The following is a 23,538-nucleotide window of genomic DNA, read 5'->3' as shown; positions in this document are numbered from 1 at the left end:
ATAAACATGTTTAAATAACCCCAGGATGCATTTTGCTGTGTCCATACTTATCAATGGCTCACTGAATAGAGTTCCTTGGGGAAAGGGAGGAAGAGCAGAGTCCAGTTTGGTATTGTCAGCTGTCACAGTACCAGATGAACTGTTGTCATGTCTCCATCGAAAAGAAAGAACAGTTTCATGTCTGCGTTTTTTATAACTGATGTAAAAATGCATTAGCCACCAATTTCATTACAGGACTCACGTTTTGTGTCCTGTGTTGGGTTTTGTGTAGCTGAATATATATTCTTTGGGTCCTACACTACATCCTCAAGCAGTCTCTTCTTGTTTATTTTTTATTTTTAAGCCTAATTCTACCTCACACTCTATATCTCTGATCACACTTCTGTATGGAACAAAACCAAGGATGTTTCTGGATTGTCCAGTGCAGTGAGGCTCTGGTTTTGCTCAGGGCTGGATCGGAGGTTTTCTCTACAAATCTGATACTCCAAGTGTATGAAAAGCAGTAGCTTCAAAATATTCACTAGTAATTAACCCATAATTAAGCTGATAGTCCCTGGTAGCAAGAGGTGGTTTGCTGTACAAGGCCGTAGCGTTTCAATGAATTCACTAATTACTCAGAGTGTTCAGTAGCTGTATTTTTTTTTCCAGTTCATAATACAGAAAGAAGTTCTGAAGGACATGCAGCACTTAGTGAATACATCTATATACAGTCAGCCAGAATTGAGATAAAAATAATACAGCGATCAAAGTAATTATTCTGGCCTGCCAGATACATTGAACAGACTAAAGATGTTTCTTCTTTTTTTCTTTTTTCTTTTTTCTTTTTTTTTGAAAAAAAAAAGAAGATTAAGACTTTATTCAAGATGTATATCAAGCAGAATAACAAAACGTCAACCTTTGGAATCCTGGTGTAACGGCCGTCCTCGCGAGGCGTTAAATGTACCACGTCACCACAGGTCTTTTCTACCCATCACAGGAAAGAAATCACATGAAGTGCACAATTACAACCCTTAAGCAGTTTGTCTAAACGCAAATCCCGACATAGTGTCCTCCACTATTTCGAATACGGTGCTAGATGCAAAACAGGTACCCGAAACAAAGAGTGAAAAAGGAGACCGTGATGAACGAGTCACGAGTCATCGCTAATGAGAACGCTTCCGAGAGCAGTCAGGGCAGCAGGTTGTTTACGGGAGGTGGTTTACGGGAGGTGGAGCATCGTCTATCCCCAGCAGTTTCTCCCTCCCGGTAGGAATAAATAACCCGATTCTCTTTCTGTCCGCGCTGGGTTTGTACTTAACACAATTTAGATCAGCGTGGTATTAATTTTGAGGTGACAGCGACAGACATGAAGTCGCTCTTGTCTCTATTTGATGTGATCCTGATTCAGCAGGTGGCGGCTGCAGCTGCGCTGACCCTGACCCCATGACAAGCGGATGCACCAAGCGCTCACGCATTATTCTCTTTGTAACTGAGGTGAGTTTATGGTAATGATGGAGATTATGGGAGAGGTAATTCACAAGCCTGTTTTCCACAGACCATCTTCAGCCGCAGTTTCCTTCCCCTCAGCCTCAATTTTACTCGTTTCAAATAATTCAGGTTTCACTTGAGCCTTGTGTTGGTTTAAAGCCAGATTTTCCAGGGCTGGCCTGTTCCTTTCTGGTTATGTTCTCCAGACCATCTCTGAGAAGCCAGGAGGTGCCTGCCTGCCCTGTAGAGCCTAAAACGCCCCTGTAACTGGGCTTTTCTTACTTAATCCAGATCTTTTGCCAGTTTAAACCATGAGCTCAAGCCCTCCAAACAAACTCTCGGTTGTGAGGAGGGGTCAGGATCAGTGCAGGAAGGCGACTCGCTGAATCAGGCTTGTTCCTTGCCAGAGACAGGCTCAAAACTGGAACAAAAAACTTCATGCCTGGTATTAATTCTGAACAAATAGCCAAACAGTTGAAATGACAAGAATTGGGGCAGCCCCTGTAAACAACCTGCGTGTGGAAGATGAGGCATCGAAACCAAACGACCGTTCTCTTCTGCGTACAGAACACAACAGCACTAAGTGGACATGGTTGGGCATTCACATTTCTTGTCTATCTATACACAAATATACAGCTCCATTGATAAATTAATACATTTTTGCCAGAGATATGAAAAGGTTTATTTTTCTCCTTTATACAGTGAATGTTTTGAGAGATATAAGGCAACTCCCTTGTCAACAATTTCGCCTCAGCACTTAAAAAATGCTAAACAGTCAAGTTTACAGTAAAACAGCAGATTAGACGCACATTTAATAATTTTAGTAAGAATCAACGTTAATACAGCGTGTCTGAGAATTTGTCAGGTGTTACGTAGCTCTATGTTGTTGGGGTTTTTGGCATAATTGAGTGCAAACTTGTCAGCTTTTTTTATTTTATGGCAGCCCATTGCATAGCAGGGAAACTTTGCTTGCAACAGGATTTTATTTTCTGCTAACACTGCAGGCAGCTTTTCTATTCCTTTTTAATGTTTGCCAAAAGAAATCAAATAAGCTCTAAAGCTACTTAAAAATAAAACACACAAGCTTAGCTCCTCAAAGCTTTTGCTGAGTATCTTTCCAAGGACTGACTCTTCCTTAACTGCTATTTAGACAGGTTTGTTGGTTTTTTTCTATTTACTTTCGGAAGACTTTTTCCTTCTTACCCATTGCAGAACAGGATTGAATTAGTACATGTAAAGGAAATAAAATTCTCAGGTAATGAGGCCAAATATTGTGGCAGACACAGGAAATACCTGCTTTGCTTTTTCCACTTCTCGGCCAGGTCAGATGAACATTTGTGCGTGCGCGTAATTTATTTCTCTCTTCCCCACGCATGTAGGAAGCTCTGGGGGAAACCTCAGGGATCCATCACAGGGACAGCAGGGACATTGATGCATCTCCAGCAGGGAAAAGGTTTCAAAGGCCACTTCAGATTTATCTCTGAGCCCGATCGCTCCAGCCGGCTGTTGGCATCCTGCACCTGAGCTGGGTTAACGGTGCTGTCCACCATCGAGCCCCTGTGCTGATAATTAGTGACGGCACGTTCTACGTAACGCTAAATGTTTTTCTAGTCTATGTGACAGGTCCAAGAGCAAACACAAAGGGCCACGTAATTAACTTATGCGTGAATCTCACATGCTCAACACTTACAAGAGACACCAACTTGAAGCACAAATACACAAACCCTACCACGTCTTCCTCTTCTTTTGTATTTCTCATTTATATACGGATACAAATACACCGCTCCATCTGGTTCCTGTGGTTCTAATCAAACTCCAGGCTTCAGAAAGCAGCTCAGACCCAGCGCCCTGCTCTGCTCACACAATAATCCAGCAGCACATCACTGGGAAAGCTGAGCGCTGGGACTGACGCCGTTGCAGACACAGGAGAAAGATGCGTTTTCCCCTGGAAGCGCGTCACTACAGTAAGTCTAACTTCTCTCACTGCAGCTAGGACAAGCCTGGCTTGCTCACACTTTAAAACTGGCAGCAGAACATTTGTCACAAGCGATACAATCTAGTTCTAGCCGCTGTTGTTTTCCACACAATACTCTCCTGGCTCAGGCTGATCAAAATGTTAAGACTCCCCCTTCATTACATGGTTGAAACCATTTATCTGTCTTCTCTTGCACATCTCTTCCTCGTCCTCTGTAAGTGGTTCTGTCTCTGTGGTTTTTAGCACAATGATTTTCTCAGAATACATGTGATCTACTTGCCGAAATAGAGTTGCAGCTCAGCTTTTGCTAGTGAATCTTACACATTTTGTACAGTCAAAGTACTTTGACATTTGTTACATCATTCACAGTCTTGAGGAGGAAGGGAGGAAAGAGAAATCCATGGCTTCCGCAAATCCACTTCATTAATGATAAAGCCATAAATAAATACACCGTCAATGCATCATCATGAGTAACTGATTATTTTCGTTTCTGCTGTGCATTCACAGAGCTAGAGCTATGCAGACACAAATGGGAATTGTAAATGTCCGGCGTTACGGGATTAGTGTGAGCAGGCGTACACTCTGCAAAGGAAACCAGGACTCTTAACCCACAGGTGTCTGCCAGACCGTCCTACCCACGTCACGGACAAACGCGAGCAGGGTGTAACAGAAGGAGACAGGGAGAGGAGAGAGAAAGGCCATGTCTACAATGCTGTACATCAAAGCACATCCATCCCGCTGCTGCTTCCTATGTTATGAACGAGTAGCTCTTTAAGGCAGAAGAGAGACATTCTGTGGATCTTGGTGCTATTGGCTCATTGCACTCACATTGTTTCAGTGGCAGAGGACGAGGTACTTTTCTTCCTGAAGCGAGGTCTAAGGGTCCTAGGCGGTGCCTGCGGAAAAGCAAGAGAAAAACTTCAGTGGTATAATAGGAAATGTTTTTTCTTTGCCTTAAAACTCACCCATCTTTGTGGCACCTCTGTGCAAACAATCCCGTTCCAGGCATGAATCATCTTGGCCCTGGAGGTCATTAATGAATGACCAGCTGAAGACTGAACTCCTTTAAGAAAGCGGTTGGTTTAACTTACGGTAGCTCTGGGATCAAGAGAGCAAACTGGTGGCAGAAAGGCAGCTCTGGTGTGTCCCAACCCACCCTGCACTGTTCAACCCAGCCACAGCTCCTCCGAGGACACATCTCACAGAGCTGAAGGGGTCCCCGAGGTGAAACACGCTGGGTCCGTGATTCTCACAAGGCAGAGCTCAAAAGTGATCCTTTTTAAAAAAAGGATCACTCGGGAGCCGGGCCATACCCAATCCATTGAAATTATTGTAGAAGCCAGCTATTGCCATTCTGCCTTGCAGCTGGCTGATGCAGAGAGCTTTAAAAAGGAGCCCTGAATGCCCAGGAGGAGCCGAACCAACTCCATGAAATCGGTTTACTGGGGTTAACCCCATTCTCCAGACTGAGACAGAAATTAGTTAGACTAGCAAACAAACAAACCCCAAAACCTAAACTGCAGGACATACTTCTCTCAGAAGAGCTTTGGCATAGAGTTGTGTCTCAAGCTTCACAACAAGAAATGGTCACCAGATGTTGCAGAGGCACACAAATTCTCCGTGTGGAGGCCTGTCACATCACCATGTGACACTGCAAGGCCCAGTAAACTCTTCTACTCCATTTACATAAATGTCCAAAGCTTTATTTTCTTTAATAGCATCAACCTATTTACCTGTAAGACTATGTCAAGGTCTTGCCCTTCATGAAGACTTTGTAATTTTATAGGACTTTCCAACCCAAGATCATGCTGTATTTCCACATTCCTGTGATGCAGCAAGGTATAAATATTCATATAGATTAGGAACTGCAGTGCAGTGAGGTTTTGTTTAGACTCTAAATCTCCATCTCTTTCAGTTTCCCCACAAACCAAGACAGATTTTTGCAGAGATTGGATTAATCCAACACCCCACCCCAACTTCCAAGCCTGAATTTTTATGCCATGTCCACACTGTGAATCTCCCAAAGCACGACAGAGCTGGATGGGACGGCTGCATCCAGAAGGACACAGCTGGAGAAGAAAAGCTGAAGAAGAAGCTGCTGTGTAAGGATCCCACACCAGCTCAGACTCCATAGGTGCTGGCTCTGAGTCGCTGTCTGTAAAGCAGGAGCTCGGGGACACGGCCTGTCAATGCCAGCAGCATCTCCTGCAGCGTGGGAGAAGGCTGCTCTTGGGGAAGCCAGATGGCTCCTAAAGCAAATCAGCCATTAACTGCACAGTAAAGACTCTGAAATCAGGAATTAATAGCTCTGCTTTCTCTGAGAGGCCACTTGACAGCTCTGAGAGTAGCTACGGAGGCTGCACCTTTCCACGCTAATAACAGAGCAGCGCAGCTCTTGGTGAAGTCCCCCCAGAGGTAGGACAACCCACCACAAGGTCACACAACTGCTGACTGAACCACACTGCTCCCGCTGCCTCACGCTGGGCCAAGGGGAGGGCGGAACAAACCCACTCCCCACATTGGAGATCTCCCGGTTTGGATCCCAGAGCTGCTGGTGGTGGCTCCAGCCTCCCTGCCCAGAACTGGAAGAAGTCTTTGCCTACAGCATCTCCCACAGAGGTTTGTTTTCCTCCACAAGAAATTGTTGCTAAAATTGATGTTGGCAAACCACAGTTTGAGATCTCAGTCTCCTTTAATTTTTGTTTCCATGACACAACTCAAAACACACTTGTTAATACAGTGCCTGATTCAAGCTAGACCCAAGTTTTGCAATTCAGATCCAATTCTGAAGCCTTGTATAACTATTATCTCCACCGGCACTAATTCAGACTTCTTTGAGGAAACCACACACACAGAAAAGTGAGTGATCCCATAGCAAGACCCAGCCCTGAAAGACCAGAAGTATATTGTTTGTACTCAGTATTTTTAGACCAAAAATGTTAATTCCCTGGAAGATTCACATTGAAGGAGGAGCCTTGAAAATATGGAAGTACCTCAAGGGGTTGATCCTTCTTTTTGGGCCTTTTGTCCATGGATGCACAATCGAATGAATCGTTCTCTTCATCATCTGAGAACACAGAGCCTTTTGTTTCACAGTTTGCCTCAGGTGGCTTTTCATACTTATTGTCCACACCTGTTTAACATGACCATTTACAGTCTAAATGTGAAGACAAAGGACGAGGAAATCAGTGATGGTTTGATTCACACCCCCCCAAATGCCACCTCACTGCAAAGCCATGCACCTTCCAGGGATTAATAGACAGCAGGTTCACACATCACACTCTAGTAATAGCAGCTGTGGGGTTAGAAATCAAAAGGTTCTTGTTTATTAAGGCATTATAAACTCTACTTGGGTTATTTACATAGAAAGTAGACTAAATTCACAGCCTCTGATGTTCTGGAGATTGACTCTTGAAAGATTTTTGGTTTTTTGGTTCAGGCATATATAAAATAGCTGATTTCTTGAATTGCTGATTCCATCCGTAGTTCCTGCATCTACTGCATCCAGAAGGAGTGTCCTCTAGAGGCCACCAAATGAGCGTTGAAATCCTCTAGACAGTAGAGACAGCAGCCTGGGATGCAGAAACATGAAGCACAACAGTACTAATAGACTCAAAGCTGAGAGCGCTCCAGCCCAGCACTCAGTTTAAGATCCACCAAAGTCAACCATAAGCTTCAACAGACCTTGAAACAGACCCTCTGCAGGGGGTGTGTTGCTGCGAGACCAGAGCCAGGAAACACCTCTGTGTGTCACTCTGGAGTAAATCTCACAGAGCATCCACTGATGGATCTGAAGGCAGAGCGTGACCACTAATGCCTGCTCAGTGGTTCTTATCCTTACAGCAAGATCCTTGAGGGACTCGTGATGACACACAACACTATTTACTGCCTTAAATCCAGACAGGGAAGCCAGACGGTATTTTTAATGGACAGTGCAAAGCAAGAGGTACAGAAGAGGACACCCAAGGTGACCAAGCTTTCTGGATCTTCACAGAGAGTTTCTTATCAGCAGGGCTGGAGCTTCCTTGGACTGATAGTTCAGCTTTTTTCATTCTGAAACATGTCAGGAGTAGAAGCGTTTGCTGTCTAGATAGCATTAACCACAATTAATGGTCTATGCTTAGATCATTGTTATAAACATAAACAGAAACAATGCTCTGTGCTTCTTGTTTCAGCCTGACTGTAAGACTCTGCTGGACCAAAGACTAAAACCAAAGAGGATTCTTAAACATCTAATACTTATGAATCCACTTAGATCCTTAAAGCACAAAAGAACTGAGTTCTCCAACAGCTCTTTCAGCTGGGTAACAGAGAGACCGAGGCAAATTGCTTTGGCTACAGCAACACCACAAGTCAGGAGCAGGTCACCAGGGCTCTCTCCAGTGCCAAATTTAAGTCAGCAGCTAAATTCTCTCAGCCCACAGGATGCAGCTGCTGCTCGAGCGAGTGGTGAGCATCATCCTCTGGCCACTGACCCAGCATTTCTACCCCTTTATCACCATTTGCATGGAAGACACCATCGCAGGTTTCCTTCCAGGAAGACCCAGAAGTCAACTTTTTCCCAGGCTGTACTGAAAATGCTGATAGTCAAGTTGCAGTAATGCTGAATTGGGTTTTCTCTATATATGACTGTAGTGTTATGACACATGGCAAAATCAGTTCAGGAACATTTTATTTTAATTACTATTTTATCCTTCCTCTTGGGAAGTGAGATATTCAGGAGGTGCCTAGCTTGGGTCATCTTGGATGTGGGAGCTGGTCTTTGCATCTCTCTAAACCAATGAAGAATGGAGACAAGTTTGGTTTTAATGCCATTTGTTCAGAGCAACCATGCTGAACCAACCATGCCCAAATTTGCAGCCTGGAGGCCAAGTACTGCCCCCAATATCAATTCATATGACTGCTCCCAGCCGCCCTCTTCCCCAGAGGTCTCCCAGATGTGGGCTGTGGGCTGATCCAAAAACACATCTTCAGCCATGTGCTGCTGCGAAGGGACAATGGCTTTGCCCAGGAAAAAGAGGATTTCAAAAGGGCACAGGATGGATGTTGAAGAACCAGAACTAGAGCATTCAGTGGCCAGACTGCAGAGACACTGGCTGATGAAGCTGAGAGCATACATGATTAGGCAAACATGCCATGGTCCCTTTCTCCTACCACCAGCTGCTCCGCAGCAAAAGGACACAGAAGGACCTGTCAGCCCTGATAACACTCCTGGCAATCCCATGTTTTTCTAGCATACATTGCTTTCTACAATATTGTTCTCCCTCTTGAATTGCTTTCTGGGTGAAAAAGATAGCCAGGCAGCTCTGCCACATGCATCATCTCCATGAGGGGCACAGCAGAGGCACAGCTTCCTGCAGGCTCTTCTGTTCCCTCCATCAGCCTGAGCATCATATCCATGTCCTGGAGATGCTGCTGTGAAGATCAAGAGGAGAAATGGCACACAAAGCTTTGATGCCACAGCAGAGAGGTCTGGAAAGTCCACTGGAATCTGGGCTGAGGGCCTCTTCTCCCCTGCTCCATCTCGTTATGAAAGAGGCACTGAAAACCAGTGAATCAAGCACCAGTTTTGCTTCAGCCTCACTGAACTGGAAAAGGACAGAAGTGGATCTATCCCAGACCTTCCCACTATGTTTCTGACCATTGATCTTGAATACACAGGGCTCTTTTTTTTTTTTTAAGGCCTGGAGTGAGAAGGGAGGATTCCCTGCCCATCCTGCCTTGGGAAGGACATCTGTACTGTGGGCAATCCCAACCTCCTATTGATCTGGGGTGCCAGACTTCGTGCCACATTTGTGGAAGCATCACACTCTTCTAGGTCTGGAGGCAACTCATCTCTGAAGGGCCGCTGCTACGTGACTGCCAGCTCCAAAGCTGGGGTTGTTTTTGTGAACAGAGTGACAACAGGATAAAAAACTAATTTTCCTACACCAAGAGAGTGAGGCCTCTGCAGGAGAAAGCATAAAGCAGGGGATTAACCAGAACAATTATCGCACACGTGAGGAATTAATGAGAAAGGAGATAGAGGCTTAAAGTGAACGGTTGAGTTATGGGACACCAAGGTGAAGACTGAGGAGCAAAACATGTTGTCAGGGCTGGCACAGGCTTCTCGAGGACAGCACCTGGCCTCGGGTGACCTCTTGTGTGTTTCTAAGAGCCGTCTTTAGGATCTGTGGCTGTGGGGCCTCAGCGCACTATCAGATGTCCCCAAAGTGGCAGAGCCAGCAGTGTGTGCTGCTTTAGGAAGCAGGTGACAGCCCCAGGGTCTGTGTCACGGCCAGGGCTGTGTAAAAGCATGGACCATCAACCAGACATCTGCTCTGTCTCATCTTTGGGAGACTCTCACTCCCCATCTCAGAGCAGGCTGCATTTTGGGTGTCTCCACCTCTTACACCTTTGCATGGAGGGGCAGAATTGCCACAGAAATTGGAAACTGGCTGGTGTGCCAGGGCAAAAGCTACTGCTGCCTCTTGCAAAGATCTTTGCAGTATCCTGACCAGATAATGCTCCTCTTTTCATTAAGGCAAGACAGAATCTGACTGTGAACAAGCTAAGGAAAGGGACCCCTTAATTCCAGTTCGTAGCGTCTTAATTCCTTCAAAGGGAACCGATAAAACCAACACACTGTGTGGGAAGCCCTGAAGCTGGGGATGTTCCAAGTTAAAGTAGACAGGGTTGGGATTTAAACTATTAAATTCACCACTGGCAACAACCCAACACAGACATGCGAATGTGGGGCCAGATCGTTGTCATCTTTAATCTCTGTGATTCTACATGGGCTAAAAAATATCTCCCTTGCAAAACTCTTTCTACAGCAATAAATGGGATTCAGCAGCAGCAGGCTGTTTTTTCAGCAATTGCTTTGGTTCAGGCTCTGATCTATGCTGCTGTTTAAATCCAAAGTGACTCGTATGGATTTTCATGAGTATAACAGAGGCCAGCGCCCAGCGCCCAGCCCAGTCTAATTACGGAAGAGCAAAGGACTTTGATCTAGAGCAGGATTAGTTGGAGTAGTTACATTTATATAGTCCTAAAATTCCATCTGGCACTTTGAAGGCAACCGTGAGGCTGAGGTGGGCCCCGGTGAAAATGAGTTTGACACCCCTGATCTAGATCCTCTGAAAAATGTGGACACTTTAACAGAATTCCAGTGGGAATCAGGTACCCCAATACCTTTGAGAGAAGCTGTAGCTCTTTCTCCTGACACTGTAATTATTTGGGAGCAATGGGGAAATCCACAGCCATAGACTACACAAACCAGGAGCAAGGTATTGTATCATGGTAGTGGAAGATAAAGTCACTCCAGAGCTAAGCCTTTCCAGGGGATAATTAATATAAGGAAGTTTGCACACCACTTAGTAAGAGCAAGAGAACAGATATTTATTATACGATGGCGATCAGCTTCTTTTCCCTGCAACAAAGACAAATTTGCCATCATTTCCAAAAGACATTGACCCAAGTCATGTACTTCCCCAACAGTTTTCATTGCCAAACCAAGAAGTTAGGAGCAGCCAACTCCAGCAGCACACACTGCCCAGGAGCCACAAAACAGAGGCAGACAGTCCTTTCCAAAGCTGAAGTCAAACGCAATCGAAGCAAACAAGTCTAATCATATCAACAAAGTCATTCGTTAATGAAAACGCATCCCACAAATGATTAAGTTGTTAAGTGCTAGTCTATTCCAAACACCTCAGAAGAAAACTCATGCAATCCATAACACTTACATCAGAGTCCCATAATATTTACATAGAGAAAAGGAAAGAATAAATTGTTAGGGGAAAACATTTGGGTGTAGAGGGGGAAGGAACATTGTTTCAGAACACAGAAATCTTCATCTTTGCTTTCATAATACCTGTGGTTCAACTGGAGTTTATTAAACAATGCTTTAACTTTCTATTGGTGAAATGCAAATGTAGTGAAAGTACCTACCGATTTTCTATGATTTTTTTTTTCCTTCCCTGAAATAACCAAAATAACGACGACAGTATTTTTAAATACCCAGAGAAAATTGCCATTCAGACGTAGTGTTGCAGAGTGATGCAAATCCTCCCTATAAAAATTTGATTCAACATTTACTAGAGGGAAGTTCTATGAAATAAAATACCTAGAGCAACAAAAAGTTGTCATTTGTTCTCTAAGCTCAATGACAGAAAGGTTAAAAAAAAAACACCCAAAACCAAACAACAACCTGTAAATTCCCAGCACAAGAGCTGGAAGCAAAACTGGCTAAGAACAAATATGAAACCACCTACATCATTTAATTGAATCAGTTCAGAAATATATGAACAGCCCCCTTGATGTAAAGTCAATTAGTTTTTTAAGCGTACTTTCCACTGTAATAATCTCATGTCCAATTTGTAGCATATCACAAAGAATGGGTTGGATACATCAAATATACCAATAAGGTGATTTGTTTACATCACAATTAAGTGAATGTCCCACTAAGATCCTTGTTGATCTGCACTCCTGACTGTGTGTGGTCTGTCACCTTGTCTTCAGGGTGACAATCACATGTAGGAAGAGATCCAACATTATTTTATTGGAAAGACTCCAGGGACTGGCTTTGTGTGGCTGGGCTGACTGTCAGTCACTGCTGAGCTGTGGTTTTTAAGGTGTTTGTTGCTGTATCAGTCACCACTACGGAGCAGAACCCTTTCGAGCACACTCAAAAAACACGGTCCCACTCATCACTAATGTCCTCGCGCATTTCTTATATTGTCTAATGCTCCTGATCAGCATTTTAGTATCAAATACGCCCTCAAATACATGCAGCCACAACAGGTCTCCTGATATACAGCTGATTCTTCAATATCTGCTAGATGTATTAATTCTCCGTGAGGATTAAAATTGTTCCTCCCTCTCAACCATGCCACAAGTCTTTGCAACAGCACCTAAGAAACGTTAGTTGAGCGAATACCACGGAATATAATATTTATTACTTCTTAAATGCCAGTTCCAAGCAAGCTTGTTTAACATTGACCCAGCGTTTAAGCATTTTCCAGGCACTGCCAAAAGACAAACAGATATCCCTGGAGATTTTCACTCCGTCCTTCCTGAAGGGGAAAAAAGAGCTCTTGTGTAATTGTGCCGTTGTTTGTTAACACTGCAGCCTCACCTTCCACAGGCCGTGACCATAGAAGAGACAAATCAGAAACCTGCATAAAGCCCTGGGAAGAGTTTTGCCAACAAAGGCACTGAACAAGAGCAAGAAGAGCTGGCACAGAAGCTGTCAAGAAGACACGCTACAGCATATATAGAGGAACATGCCTGCATTTAGGGATGCTGCCCTGCACAAAGGAGGATGAATGTCCTGAAATGTGTCAACACTTGGTCATATGCAGAGCATAAGGCTGGCTGGAGTGAAGCAACTGGGGAGGGAAGAGCTTTTCTGGGAAGCAAACAGCTCCAGCAGCAGAAGAACCCACCACGGCGGACAGTGATGGATCTGCTCTCGCAGAGGGCGAGCTCAGGCTGCTTCAGCCTGGCCTTCACTTTCTGCATAAATTCACATTTCACGGCACCTGCAGGCCACATCCTCAAGAAACCACCATGTTTCAGTCCAAACTATTTTTATCTTGTCCAGTGCTTCTCCCAGGGTATCATCTAAGGAGCAGGATGGGCAGATTTTTGCTCCCACTGGCCTGTGCTCTCCTAAGAGCTGTTGGGGGTTTCTGAGAGTCACTCAGTGAGAGAAACAACCAAGTTTCACCCGCAAGAGCATTAAGGCAACTGCTCCTGCCAAACTAAACTTTAATACCCCTGCTTGAGGTAAGACTTGAATATCTGCCCAATTAGACTGTAAACTCTTTGGAAATGAGTACTGTTAAAACTGGCTACACAGAAGTATGCACTAAGGAAAGATGAGTGACAATAGTTTAGGACAACTGAGTCTCACCTAAACCAACTTAGCTTCTTTCTTCTCCCTGCTTTTTGTGGCGTTGAGAAAATCTGTTCACGTGACGTAATCGGCTCTCTAGGCCACCAAAGCTGCTCTTACAAAGGAGCATTTTAAACGGCGGGCTGTTGTCTGAGACTGCATTAATGCATCTATTGCCTTGGAGACAGAGAAAGGGCAGCCTGTGGAGACAGAATGAACCCTCTATGAGACAGAGCCTCAGCATACCCCTATTGACATGGTCCAAGGGACTGGACTATGTTGCGGAGGGTAGAAATAGTAAACCAAGCCAATCTGAAAGGCAGGGCACTCAATTTAAACCAGATCAACATGACTTTGAGCCCAATTTGTAAACACATTGGACTGATTACTGCTTCAGTGTCATTAAATGACTTTCCTAAGATTAACTCACGTCTATTAAGCACTAAGGGATTCAGTGATTCATTTTATAAATAAGACTTTGAAGTCAAATCCATAAAATTGGTTTAGGCTAAAATTAGAATGGTGCTAATAAATTGCACTGTGAATACAGTATTATGTGATTGCTTAAACAGATCCCATCTTAAAGTGGCTTCATTCTCTTGCCGTGGCACACTCACCCCAAATGGCCTAGTGCAAAGAACCAGAAAAGGATAACAGGGAGTGTGACAAACTGAATATGAAGGTTGGTTTATCACCTATGCTGTTTTCAAGAAGTCAGTGTTAGGGTGGAATCACCAGCCTCCCACCACTAACGCTGCACGGGGCTGCATGACACGTCAGGTTCAGAGCAGTGGGAAGGCACAGACTGGCACTCGGCAAGTGACATAGCCAGCAGCGATGACCGCAGGACGGTGGCAGCACCATGACCCTTCAGTCCCTCTGCTGCTGTCCCCAGGTTGATGTGTGCAAAGTAAACAAAAAGCACACGGGACAAGAAGTAAAGGAGTTACAAAGGTCTTTTCCTTCCACCAACAAAAGATGCTGCCAGCCTGCATTTCTTCTTTCTCCCTAGACAAGCTGCTTGGCATCCTCTGGCATGCCAGAATCTGAGGCTTCCCTCTGCTTTCATCTGCCACTGGGACGAAATGCAGAAGTGATTCGGCTCAACTCTTAGCAACCAAGACACAGCACTGAAAACACCACTGGCAGCTGAACCGCTCACTGCATGCCCAAGTTTGTAAACATAAGCAACACTGGGGACAGTGGGACTTCTTTGCAAAAATGGCTCTAAACTGAAGCAGATAGAGTCTGTTCAACCATGTTTCATCATACCAGGGTCTGCTGCTGGTCTTTGTTATTTACCCTGCTCATCCCAAATACCAGCGTCATCTCCACCAACAGAGAAACACGTGCCAGTCCTTAGTGAATAGCACAAAACAGGGTTAGGACTGAGGAAGGTTTGCTCTTGCTGCTTTCCTTGTGGTTTTACAGTGGCACTGAGGGATAAGGAACAGCAGTTACACCGGGGCAACAAGAACAGTGGTACATCCTCTGGAACAGAAAGGACAGAGATTTTTCTCCAGAGAAACACTCCCCAGCCTTGGGTAACACAGGTCAGTAAGGTAAGAAGCACTGCAACACTCGCCATCAGCACACACACAGCTCACCAACTCGCTCGCAGCCTGGCATCCCACTGGTTTGTTCCCTTGGTGTTAGGAAACTCGGTGAGTAGGAGCGGCAGGAGCAAGCCAGGCTGGGGGGCACTGCCATGTCCAAAAGGGATGCGTGGGTATCGGGGCGCAGGAGATCCAGCACTCACCTCTGAGGAGCCGGCACACCGAGCAACACGTGCACACTGAAAGAGGAGCTGAGCATTAGGAACTCATCAGGCTGAGCTGCTATCTCAGAAAACACTTGGCATCATTTTGAGGTGGACTTCATGACCCCGGCGTGCGCTAAGAGACCATCATCTCTATTCAGCAGCACGGAGCGCAGCCCCAGGAACGCGCCTCAGCCCAGGCTGTGTGCCCAGTGGGTGTTAGGGCTGGGATTACGTACAGCCCCCTGGCTCTGTTCTCAGGTCACTAAACAGAAATAACTCCTGAGCAGAGGGGTCTGGGAGCACGGATAAGCAATGGGTAACAGTGCAAAAAGCTGTATGATAATAAACACAGAGTGCAATACCGGGACTTGTATTGCTACATGCCTGGAGTTTTTCAGTCTGTTTAGACTTCTGCAAGCAGTGACGCAGCCATTCACCCAGCTTCTGATGGAAAACTCCACAGATCCCTGATTTTTGTAAATCAGGAATGTGCCGAGGAGTCCTGCAGGAATTATATTTTGGTGGAATTGCTGTAAGAATGAAAGGAACCAAGGGAATTGCATTGCATCCTTCAGTGCAAATGCAGGTGATTCACAGCTGTTCATAAAAGTGTGACCTTTGCAGCTTCATCTTGTGGCTAGCTTGTGTTCCAGGAAAAAGCCTAGAAATAATTTCCAGTTTAAGCCTGCAAATTTAACCCTCACAGTGGCATCAATGACTCCAGATTTAAAAAGGTTTGGAGAAAACAAACAAAAAAAATTAAAAGGATTGAACTGTGCATGATTTCTTTCATCACAATTATCCAGCACTGCCGACACTGAAAGTCCTTCAATAGTTTCACAGTCATTTTTAACCAGCATAAACCAGCACTGCTGCTGAAAGCAAATGCCCCACTGCCCCTCAGGCTCTGGCCTCCACCGTCCTTGTCCCATTGCTGATCCCTGTGCTGCTGCTCTCTACTGGCTCTAGGATCTGATTCAGCCAAGAGCAACCTGGAAGCAAGAAACAACATTTAACTTGAACCAACTCCCTGGCTGGGGTCAAGGGGCTGGACTAGACGAGTTTTGAAGGTCCTTTCCAACCCAAACTATCATATGATTCTATGAATAAGATTTAACTATGTCCAAAGGAAGGGACAGTGTGTGGCAGAAGCAAGCAAGTGGGTCGCACTGTTTCAATGGGAGTGCTGGCTACATTGGCTGGATGCTGCTGTGAAACTGTGGCCTTTGAATGAGAGATGAGTCTCAATCAACCTCAAGAGATCTGATGCCCCTGAATTGCACAGAAGGTCACAGTCTTATGATGGTTTATTCTCTGAGAGCTCATACAACATAAGTTGTTCTCACACATCTTTTTGGAGCTTTTCTGGTTGGTGGGGACTGAACTACCCAGCTGTACCCAAATGCTGATGTTCCCCCACCTTTGTTCTGTCCTGCAAAGCCTTCAGCACTAGAATGTAAAACCAAAAAACAGCCTTGAGTCTCTCCTGCACAGAGAAGTGGGGAGTATCAGACAGCACACTGCACTTTCCTGCTTTGAAATCATTCCAGCTGTGAATGATCTCTGCCTGGGGTAAGCTCCAGCAGAAAGGGTACTCACTCTGGGCAATACAGAGGCTGGCTCTGTAATTTGTGATGCTCTGGCCCAGACAGCATCACCTCTGGCCACCGACCATCCTGTTATGCAACACAAATCTCCTGCTGCTGCAGTACATCCCCCTGACTCACCCAAAAGCAAGGCCTCCAGCCCACGCTGGAGGATTCTGCTGGCATCAGCAACCCTGAGGCATGTTTGCATCAACTAGGGGATTGAGCTGTGTGACACAGTGGCCAATATCCCACTCCTCAAGTCACATGCGTCACTCGCCAGCCATCACAAGGGAAAAAGTTTTAGCTGCACTGTCCAGATGCTTTTAAGGGAATACTGTAAGGTTAAGAAGTGCAAACTGTTAACAGAATCATTTCAGTCGGAAGAGACCCTCAAGATCATCGATTCCAACCATAACCTACCTCTGGCACTAAACTGTGTCCCTAAGAACCTCATCCATGTGTATTTTAAACCCCTCCAAGGATGGTGACTCCACCACGTCCCTGGGCAGCCTGTTCCAATGTCTGACAACCCTTTCCATGAAGAATTTTTTCCTAATATCCAATCTAAACCTCCCCTGGTGCAACTTGAGGCCATTTCCTCTCGTCCTGTCACTTGCTACTTGGGAGAAGAGACCAACACCCTCCATGCTACAACCTCTTTTCAGGTAGTTGTAGGCAGCGATAAGGTCTCCCCTCAGCCTCCTTTTCTCAATAAAGACATGTCTGTATGTGGGTGGTTACTGCACATTTGCCAAAACAAAAGGATTGCCTTGAAAAATATTTGGAAATACTGTTCTGTAGCTCCAGTTCTCTGTAAGGACAAGTAGCCATATGACATTTACAGTTCTGCCTGTGGAAGAAGCACAGGTCAGAACATGCATTGAAGCTGAACTATCACAGGCTATAAGCAGGCTGCCAGAACACTAAATTGAGAAACGCTGAACTAAGAGCAAAGTGAAGGATCAGATTAGGAGGGCAGGTGGTGTGGCTGTTACAGCAATGAGGGCAATGATCGTGTTTTCTCAGTGTGCACGTGCCTCACAGGAGTAGCAGCGATGCCTCATGTAATGTGCTGTGTGTGGGGTCAGCAGCTGTACATAAATCACAGCAAAAGCAGCTTTTGCCCCTTTGTGTTGTCTGCGTGGAGCTTTTGATGGGGTGTGAGGAGGAGAAAAAGAGTCTTTCTGATGGATGGGTGTGAATTCACCTGGAGCTGCCATATGCTGAGCAGTCTCACTGCTGCGGACGGCCACCTCCATGAGTGGGACTGTTCAGCTTATAGCAGGCACCACTGAAAAGACAGCAAAGACAGAAAAAGATAGAGGAAAAGAAAGGGTAATTTCCCTTGTCTCAAAAGCAACTCTTGCATATTCTATTTCTTGGCCTCATAAGACACTTCAACAAGCAAAAAGGCTGGATGGGGCTCTGAGCAACTTGATCAGGGTGAAGATGTCTCGGTTCATGGCAGGGGGTTGGACTAGATGAGCTTTGAAGGTCCCTTCCAACCCAAACTATTCTACAATTCAATGAAAATAAACCTTTCGCTGTGTCTGCATGTGGTCATTACTAACTAAATGCCAAGTTCTTCACACGGTGCTTTGTGTCAAGAGTGGATTCAGAGAGTCACAAGTCCATCCAACCAGCACCAGTCACATTATAAAATAACAACAATGGAAATGAAACAAGCTGAGTGGTTATTTAACATAGCCCAAGCACAGTGTGGTCCTGCAGCCAACTTTTGGCCACAGCCAAAGCGCACCGGTGTCAGGAGAGTCTTTTCATGGGTTTCAGTGGGCTTGGAAGCCACTGTCACATCAAATCTGTCCGTGTTTTTAATTCTCGGGGAATGGGACTCATCTAAACTCCTGTAACCTCAACTTAGAGAGCCATCTCTTGTCTTTGCCTCACTGTCCTAAGTGAGAGTGCATTTCCATGCACCAGTCATTCAGCAGGAAAGGTGGTTCAAGGAGCTTCTAATCCCCGTCCCCTTGTTCTCATAACATACTTACCCAAAGGTCTCCCAAAATAGTTATTTTGGAGGCTCCCAATAAGGTGGATCACCAAATTTTTCTGAGTTAAAAATAATCCCTCAAAAACAGTAATGATAAGAATTTTCAATCTGAATCAAACACTAATTTACTGTACGCCCCACAAGTCCCCTTAGCTGATTTAATCAACAAGAAAACAACATAAGCTTGTGGACATTAAAGTGACCACTCAAGAAATGAAGAACAGCAGTGCCAGATCAGATGAAAGGTCTGGTCCAATCTGTCACCTGTCACCAGCAGCCGCGGTGGGCAGTGTATAATAAGAGGGTGAGCAACAGCAGTGCTTTCCCTGGCCATCCTCCCACCATTCACCAATTCACAGCTCAGGGACTGCTGTGACCTGAGACCCAGGGCAGCAGGACAGATTCCCACACAGCAGCAGGTTTTGCTGTGAAAACCCATAAATATGAGAAAATAACCCCTGTTTTTTCCAAGGTGTGTTTGCTGCCTTAGGAGAATGACTACACCATTTTCAGGATTTCTTCCTGAGTCCACAGCTCTTTGCTGCTGGACAGCTTGAGCGACCATAGCTAGGCTGTTCCATCACCTGAGGGTAGTGCTTGACATCTGGTTGTCATCAGGCTACTGTCCTTCCTCTCTTTGACACGGCTGTTGAGAAAATTAAGAGCCTATGCTAGATGGAAAACATGTTTTTCAGTCGTTATGCATCCCTGACAGCTGTATGAGAGAAATAACGATATATGGGGTCATGTCTGGGCTCAGTGGGCCAGAGCAGTGTCGTTTCACCCCAAATATGGCCCTCGGGATGTGATGCAGTCTGGCTGATAGATGACACTCTTCCACACACACACATACAGGATAGTTATGTCTCTGATCACTTCACCCTTCATTCTGACTACATATCCAATTGTGCCCACACAAAACAGTACAAGGACTAGAGAGACCTGAACCACACCTTTCACTTAATCTGACTAAAAGTGGGAGGAAAGCTGTGGCCATAGTCTTCTACATGGCATGATGCCATGACCTGAGTGAAATCACCCGCTGATGAGCTATTTCAGCTTACCTGTAAAGAGAATTTATTCAACAGATGACATTAAAAAACAGAGAAGCCTGTGAGCTACAGTTCTCAGAATTTGCAAAGACCTTGAAGGATGCTCTTTAGGAGAGACAAGACATTTGTAATACATTCCAAGACTAAGGCAACTAGAAGGGGTAGCAATCTACACAGGCTGGAAACATGGTGAATGTTTGCACAGACCTCAACACACACAAGCCGAAACTGCTAAATTTCAGACTCGCCAGCATATGTTTCACAAACTACCAAGTGCAACACGCCTGCAAGTTTCTGTGGTTTCTCATCACAGCAGTTGAGTTGTATGAACTTTGGTGGTGTTTGGGAATCCCAGAAGCCATCTGGAACCCCCTGCTTGGGATAACCCTCCACGTCTCAGTTTTTTGAGATGTAGTTTACAAAGCTATCTTCGGTTAAATGTTTCGGATCTGGGCTCACAAAGATTTCTTTAACCAAGTCTGAAATAAATTTTTGTAACTAAATCCTCAGGAATGGATCTTGTTCCCACTGTGATGTTTCTTTGTTCTTTCAGAATGTGAAAACAAACCACTGCCCTTCAGAATGACTTTTCTCCATAATAGTGCTTATGAAGGCATCCTTCACATCATAAACAGCTGTAAGACCTTGGTCTCTGCTTCTAGGAGTGCTTTATATGGGTTTGATTTCTTAGTTGGCTTTATCAGTGATAAAGTTCTGCAACTACAACTGTCAAGTCTTGTAGCAGCTACTGTAGAGTTTAGAAGAAGCACAAGTAGGCCTAATTCAAACCAGACACGTATTATAACTCGCAGTTATGTTCAGATGACATAAGGCTATATCACCGTTTGGGGGCTTTGATGACAATAATGACCCTTCCCCACTAATGTGCATATCTTATTTTTGCATTTCCATTACCCCTCTCATTGAAAAGCCACCACAGTTTTCAGCCCTCAGCCCAGAGCCTGACTTTTCAGCTCGAGTTGCAAGGACTGGTACTGGCTGCCTTGGTACCAGCCAGGAATAGTAACCACCAAACGATGATACTGTTTTCTCTCTCAAGTGCCAAGAGACTCAACAAGCATGTCTGTGTCCTGCAAATTCTGGTATGTGCTGCCTGCAATGCCTGTTTCTATATATTCTTGCCAACGGCATGACTTCATTCGACTGTGCGATATTCCAGACAACACGACACTGAAAATAACGCTGGCGCTTACCTGAGCTGCCGGTGCCTTCCGATGCGCTTCGGGATGTTTTTGGCTGGCTCTGTTTGCTACTTGTTCGTACAGTGACTGAAGGAGGGACAGTGCTGCTGCTGTCTCCACGAATCGTCGACAGGTCCTGCATGCTAAAGCTCCTTAGTCTCTCCGACAGGGCCCCCTGTCCCTAGTTAAACAAGCAAATAACACAAAAGTTAAGATTCCACAGTGCATTTTGAGCCTTTCTACCTCCTTGTTCATTAAAGTACAACGGGAAGAGAAAAAATTGCCTGGTTCCAGTAACCTAGAGAGGACAAATATGAGTTGTTAAAAGCATCATTTCCCTCTCTTTGCTCTTCCTTTTGGAGTGGTTCTATGTATAAATCCATTCACAATTTGACAGCGAGCATCTCGGATTCTTCAGTGCAGTCATTGGAGCTCGGAGTAGCCTTGGACACATCTAAAGGAGCAGAACGTTGTTTTATCTTTCTGGTAGGTACTTTTCTTCACTAGGATCCAAATCAAACAGGTACTTGGCTTTGGAAACACAATTAAATAGTCTGCATCAAAATAACTCCATTTTAAAGTTATTCATCTATGATTATAGTGACCCAGCGATTCTCCGTCATATACAGAATTTCCAGAGCATGGAAAATCTGAAATTTCAAAGTAACAAAATGTTATTGTTACATGCAAACAAATATTCCAGTGCTTTTTCCATGCAGCTTAAAGAAGAAATCAACTAATACAATATTTTTTATTCTTTTTTAGACTAGCTCTCAGTGAGGCAACAAACATATTCCTCAGTGAAAGGAATGTAGTTGTTCTTTGTAAAAGATGGGTAGGTTAAAAGAAACTTTTCATTAAAACGACATCCCATCAAAAAGCTGACTATAAGTATTCCTCATTCTGAATTCTGTAACCTTCATACTGCACCACTGCCATAAAGTCAGAACACCAGAAAATACAATCAATACAAACCCTATCTATCCTTCTCTGTTGGCTACATTAAGTGATATTCAGAATATAAACAGTATTACTGATCAAAAGTATATCTATGTTTTGACATTTTGTTGGTGGGGAGAGGGTCTGAAAGATAATTCATAGTATATAGTCTTGAAAAAAAAATCCTGAAATAAATATATAGGGCCTGATTCTAAAATTATTTCTGCTACTGTAAATTAGGACAAATTCAATGGATGCTTCGACTGAGGTGAAATGGCAAACAACAGTAAATATTGCCCTGTTTAATAACATAGTTAAGGCACATCTTAGCAATTCAGACACCATCTTCATTTAGATTCGTATTTCTCCAAGCAGCACACAAGTGGAACACGGCCAGAGGGCTCGAGGTTGGGGCTGGACCGGAGTCCATCACTGCTCTCTTCTGGGCTGCAGATTTCAGTATCCTGTCCCCAAACTCAACTCCAGAGCACATCCATTTGACCACCAGTAGGCTGTACATCCTGGACCACAGCACTTTCTGCGTTGGCAAGAAGCAAACAGCATGCGATGACAACTTCTTCAATGCTGTCCCGAAGTATCAACAGTAGAAATACGCATCACCTAAGAAAAATAAAACTGAACTGTCCTTTGTAGGGCAGAGTTACTCAAAAAGCTGCACTGGGATTTTTTTCTTCATTTTACTGAACTTTTGGTTTCTTAAGATCTTTCTACGTATGTTTAGTTTGGCAGCATTTTACATTCAGCTTATCTGCAGGCTCACAGAGAAGTCTCCACACACCCACCACGCTCTTCCTGCAGATTTACTTTATTTTTAAATTATTTTAAATGACTTGGTCTTTTTTGCTTGTATTCCAAGACATTTCACTTTGCTGGTTTTATATGCCTGATAGCGGAGTTTCTGGAGCTGAGGTTTTTTTAAAATCTCATCTCTGCCATCTCACTCTCCAACCGGCCACAAGAGTTGATGCCTGAACTTCAGCTCCTCCTGCCAGTGGCTGAGCCACTCTTGGGACATGTTCTCTCTCAAGAGGCATCTCGAGTTATTCCTCTTAGGCCAGTCTAAGACAGATTTACTCTACAGTCTATGTCTGCAATTGTCACTGGGCTGATAGCCCAAATACCATTTCATTCTAGCAAGCAATTTATGTATATGGACATGAGTCAGATTACAGGCGAGATTCACACGTCAGACCCACCTGGCAGGGAAGATGACACTAACACACCCCTTTGCATTGAAAATGAAGGAGATATGTTAATATTCTCGCATTGCAACTCATGATATAGCGGCATATAATGATCAAAGGCCCCAGAGACAGCTCTGAAACAACAAGGGCTTGATAAGTGCTTGCCATCTATGGGTCCATACGTATAATAGGTACAAACACAGTTCTAAACACACAGTCACTGCACCTGTGCTAAACAACTTGGACTTTATCCAGAAAAGAAAAGAAAAACCATTGTCTTAATCTTTGTTTTAATTTCACTTGAGTTTGTAACAGCAAAGGTTGCTCAACCCATAAATAGGAAAATATTACTGTTCCTACCATCCTAAGAAACAGTTTGTCCAAATCTCAGAAAGGCTCATGCTGAGTGAGGACACTGAACACATGTGAAAACATGTTGACTTCTCTTTCACTTTTCTT

General features: G+C 44.5%; 1 protein-coding gene across 12 annotated transcripts in view; it reads right to left on the bottom strand.

Moving 5' to 3' along the window:
* Positions 1 to 2,124: 2,124 nt before the first annotated feature.
* The window catches only part of REEP1 (receptor accessory protein 1), a 499,521-nt gene continuing 478,107 nt past the window's right edge, over positions 2,125 to 23,538 (bottom strand). For 2 of the 12 annotated variants that reach the window (XM_071808459.1, XM_065836977.2), the window contains 4 exons: positions 20,948 to 21,116; positions 15,079 to 15,114; positions 6,436 to 6,575; positions 2,125 to 4,338 (listed from right to left, as the gene is read on the bottom strand). In XM_071808459.1, coding sequence (XP_071664560.1) covers positions 4,267 to 4,338; positions 6,436 to 6,575; positions 15,079 to 15,114; positions 20,948 to 21,116 — 417 coding nt within the window. In that variant the 3' untranslated portion in view covers positions 2,125 to 4,266. Of the gene's footprint in view, positions 4,339 to 6,435; positions 6,600 to 10,801; positions 15,115 to 20,947; positions 21,117 to 23,538 lie in introns of those variants that run through there. The other 10 variants (XM_071808456.1, XM_065836978.2, XM_065836980.2 and 7 more) reach the window with 10 other exon arrangements.

Source organism: Patagioenas fasciata, chromosome 4, assembly GCF_037038585.1.
Source record: "Patagioenas fasciata isolate bPatFas1 chromosome 4, bPatFas1.hap1, whole genome shotgun sequence".
In the NCBI taxonomy this organism is placed as follows: Eukaryota; Metazoa; Chordata; class Aves; order Columbiformes; family Columbidae; genus Patagioenas; species Patagioenas fasciata.
Note: the sequence above shows the minus strand (reverse complement) of the source record. Positions and strands in the feature narration are given on the sequence as shown.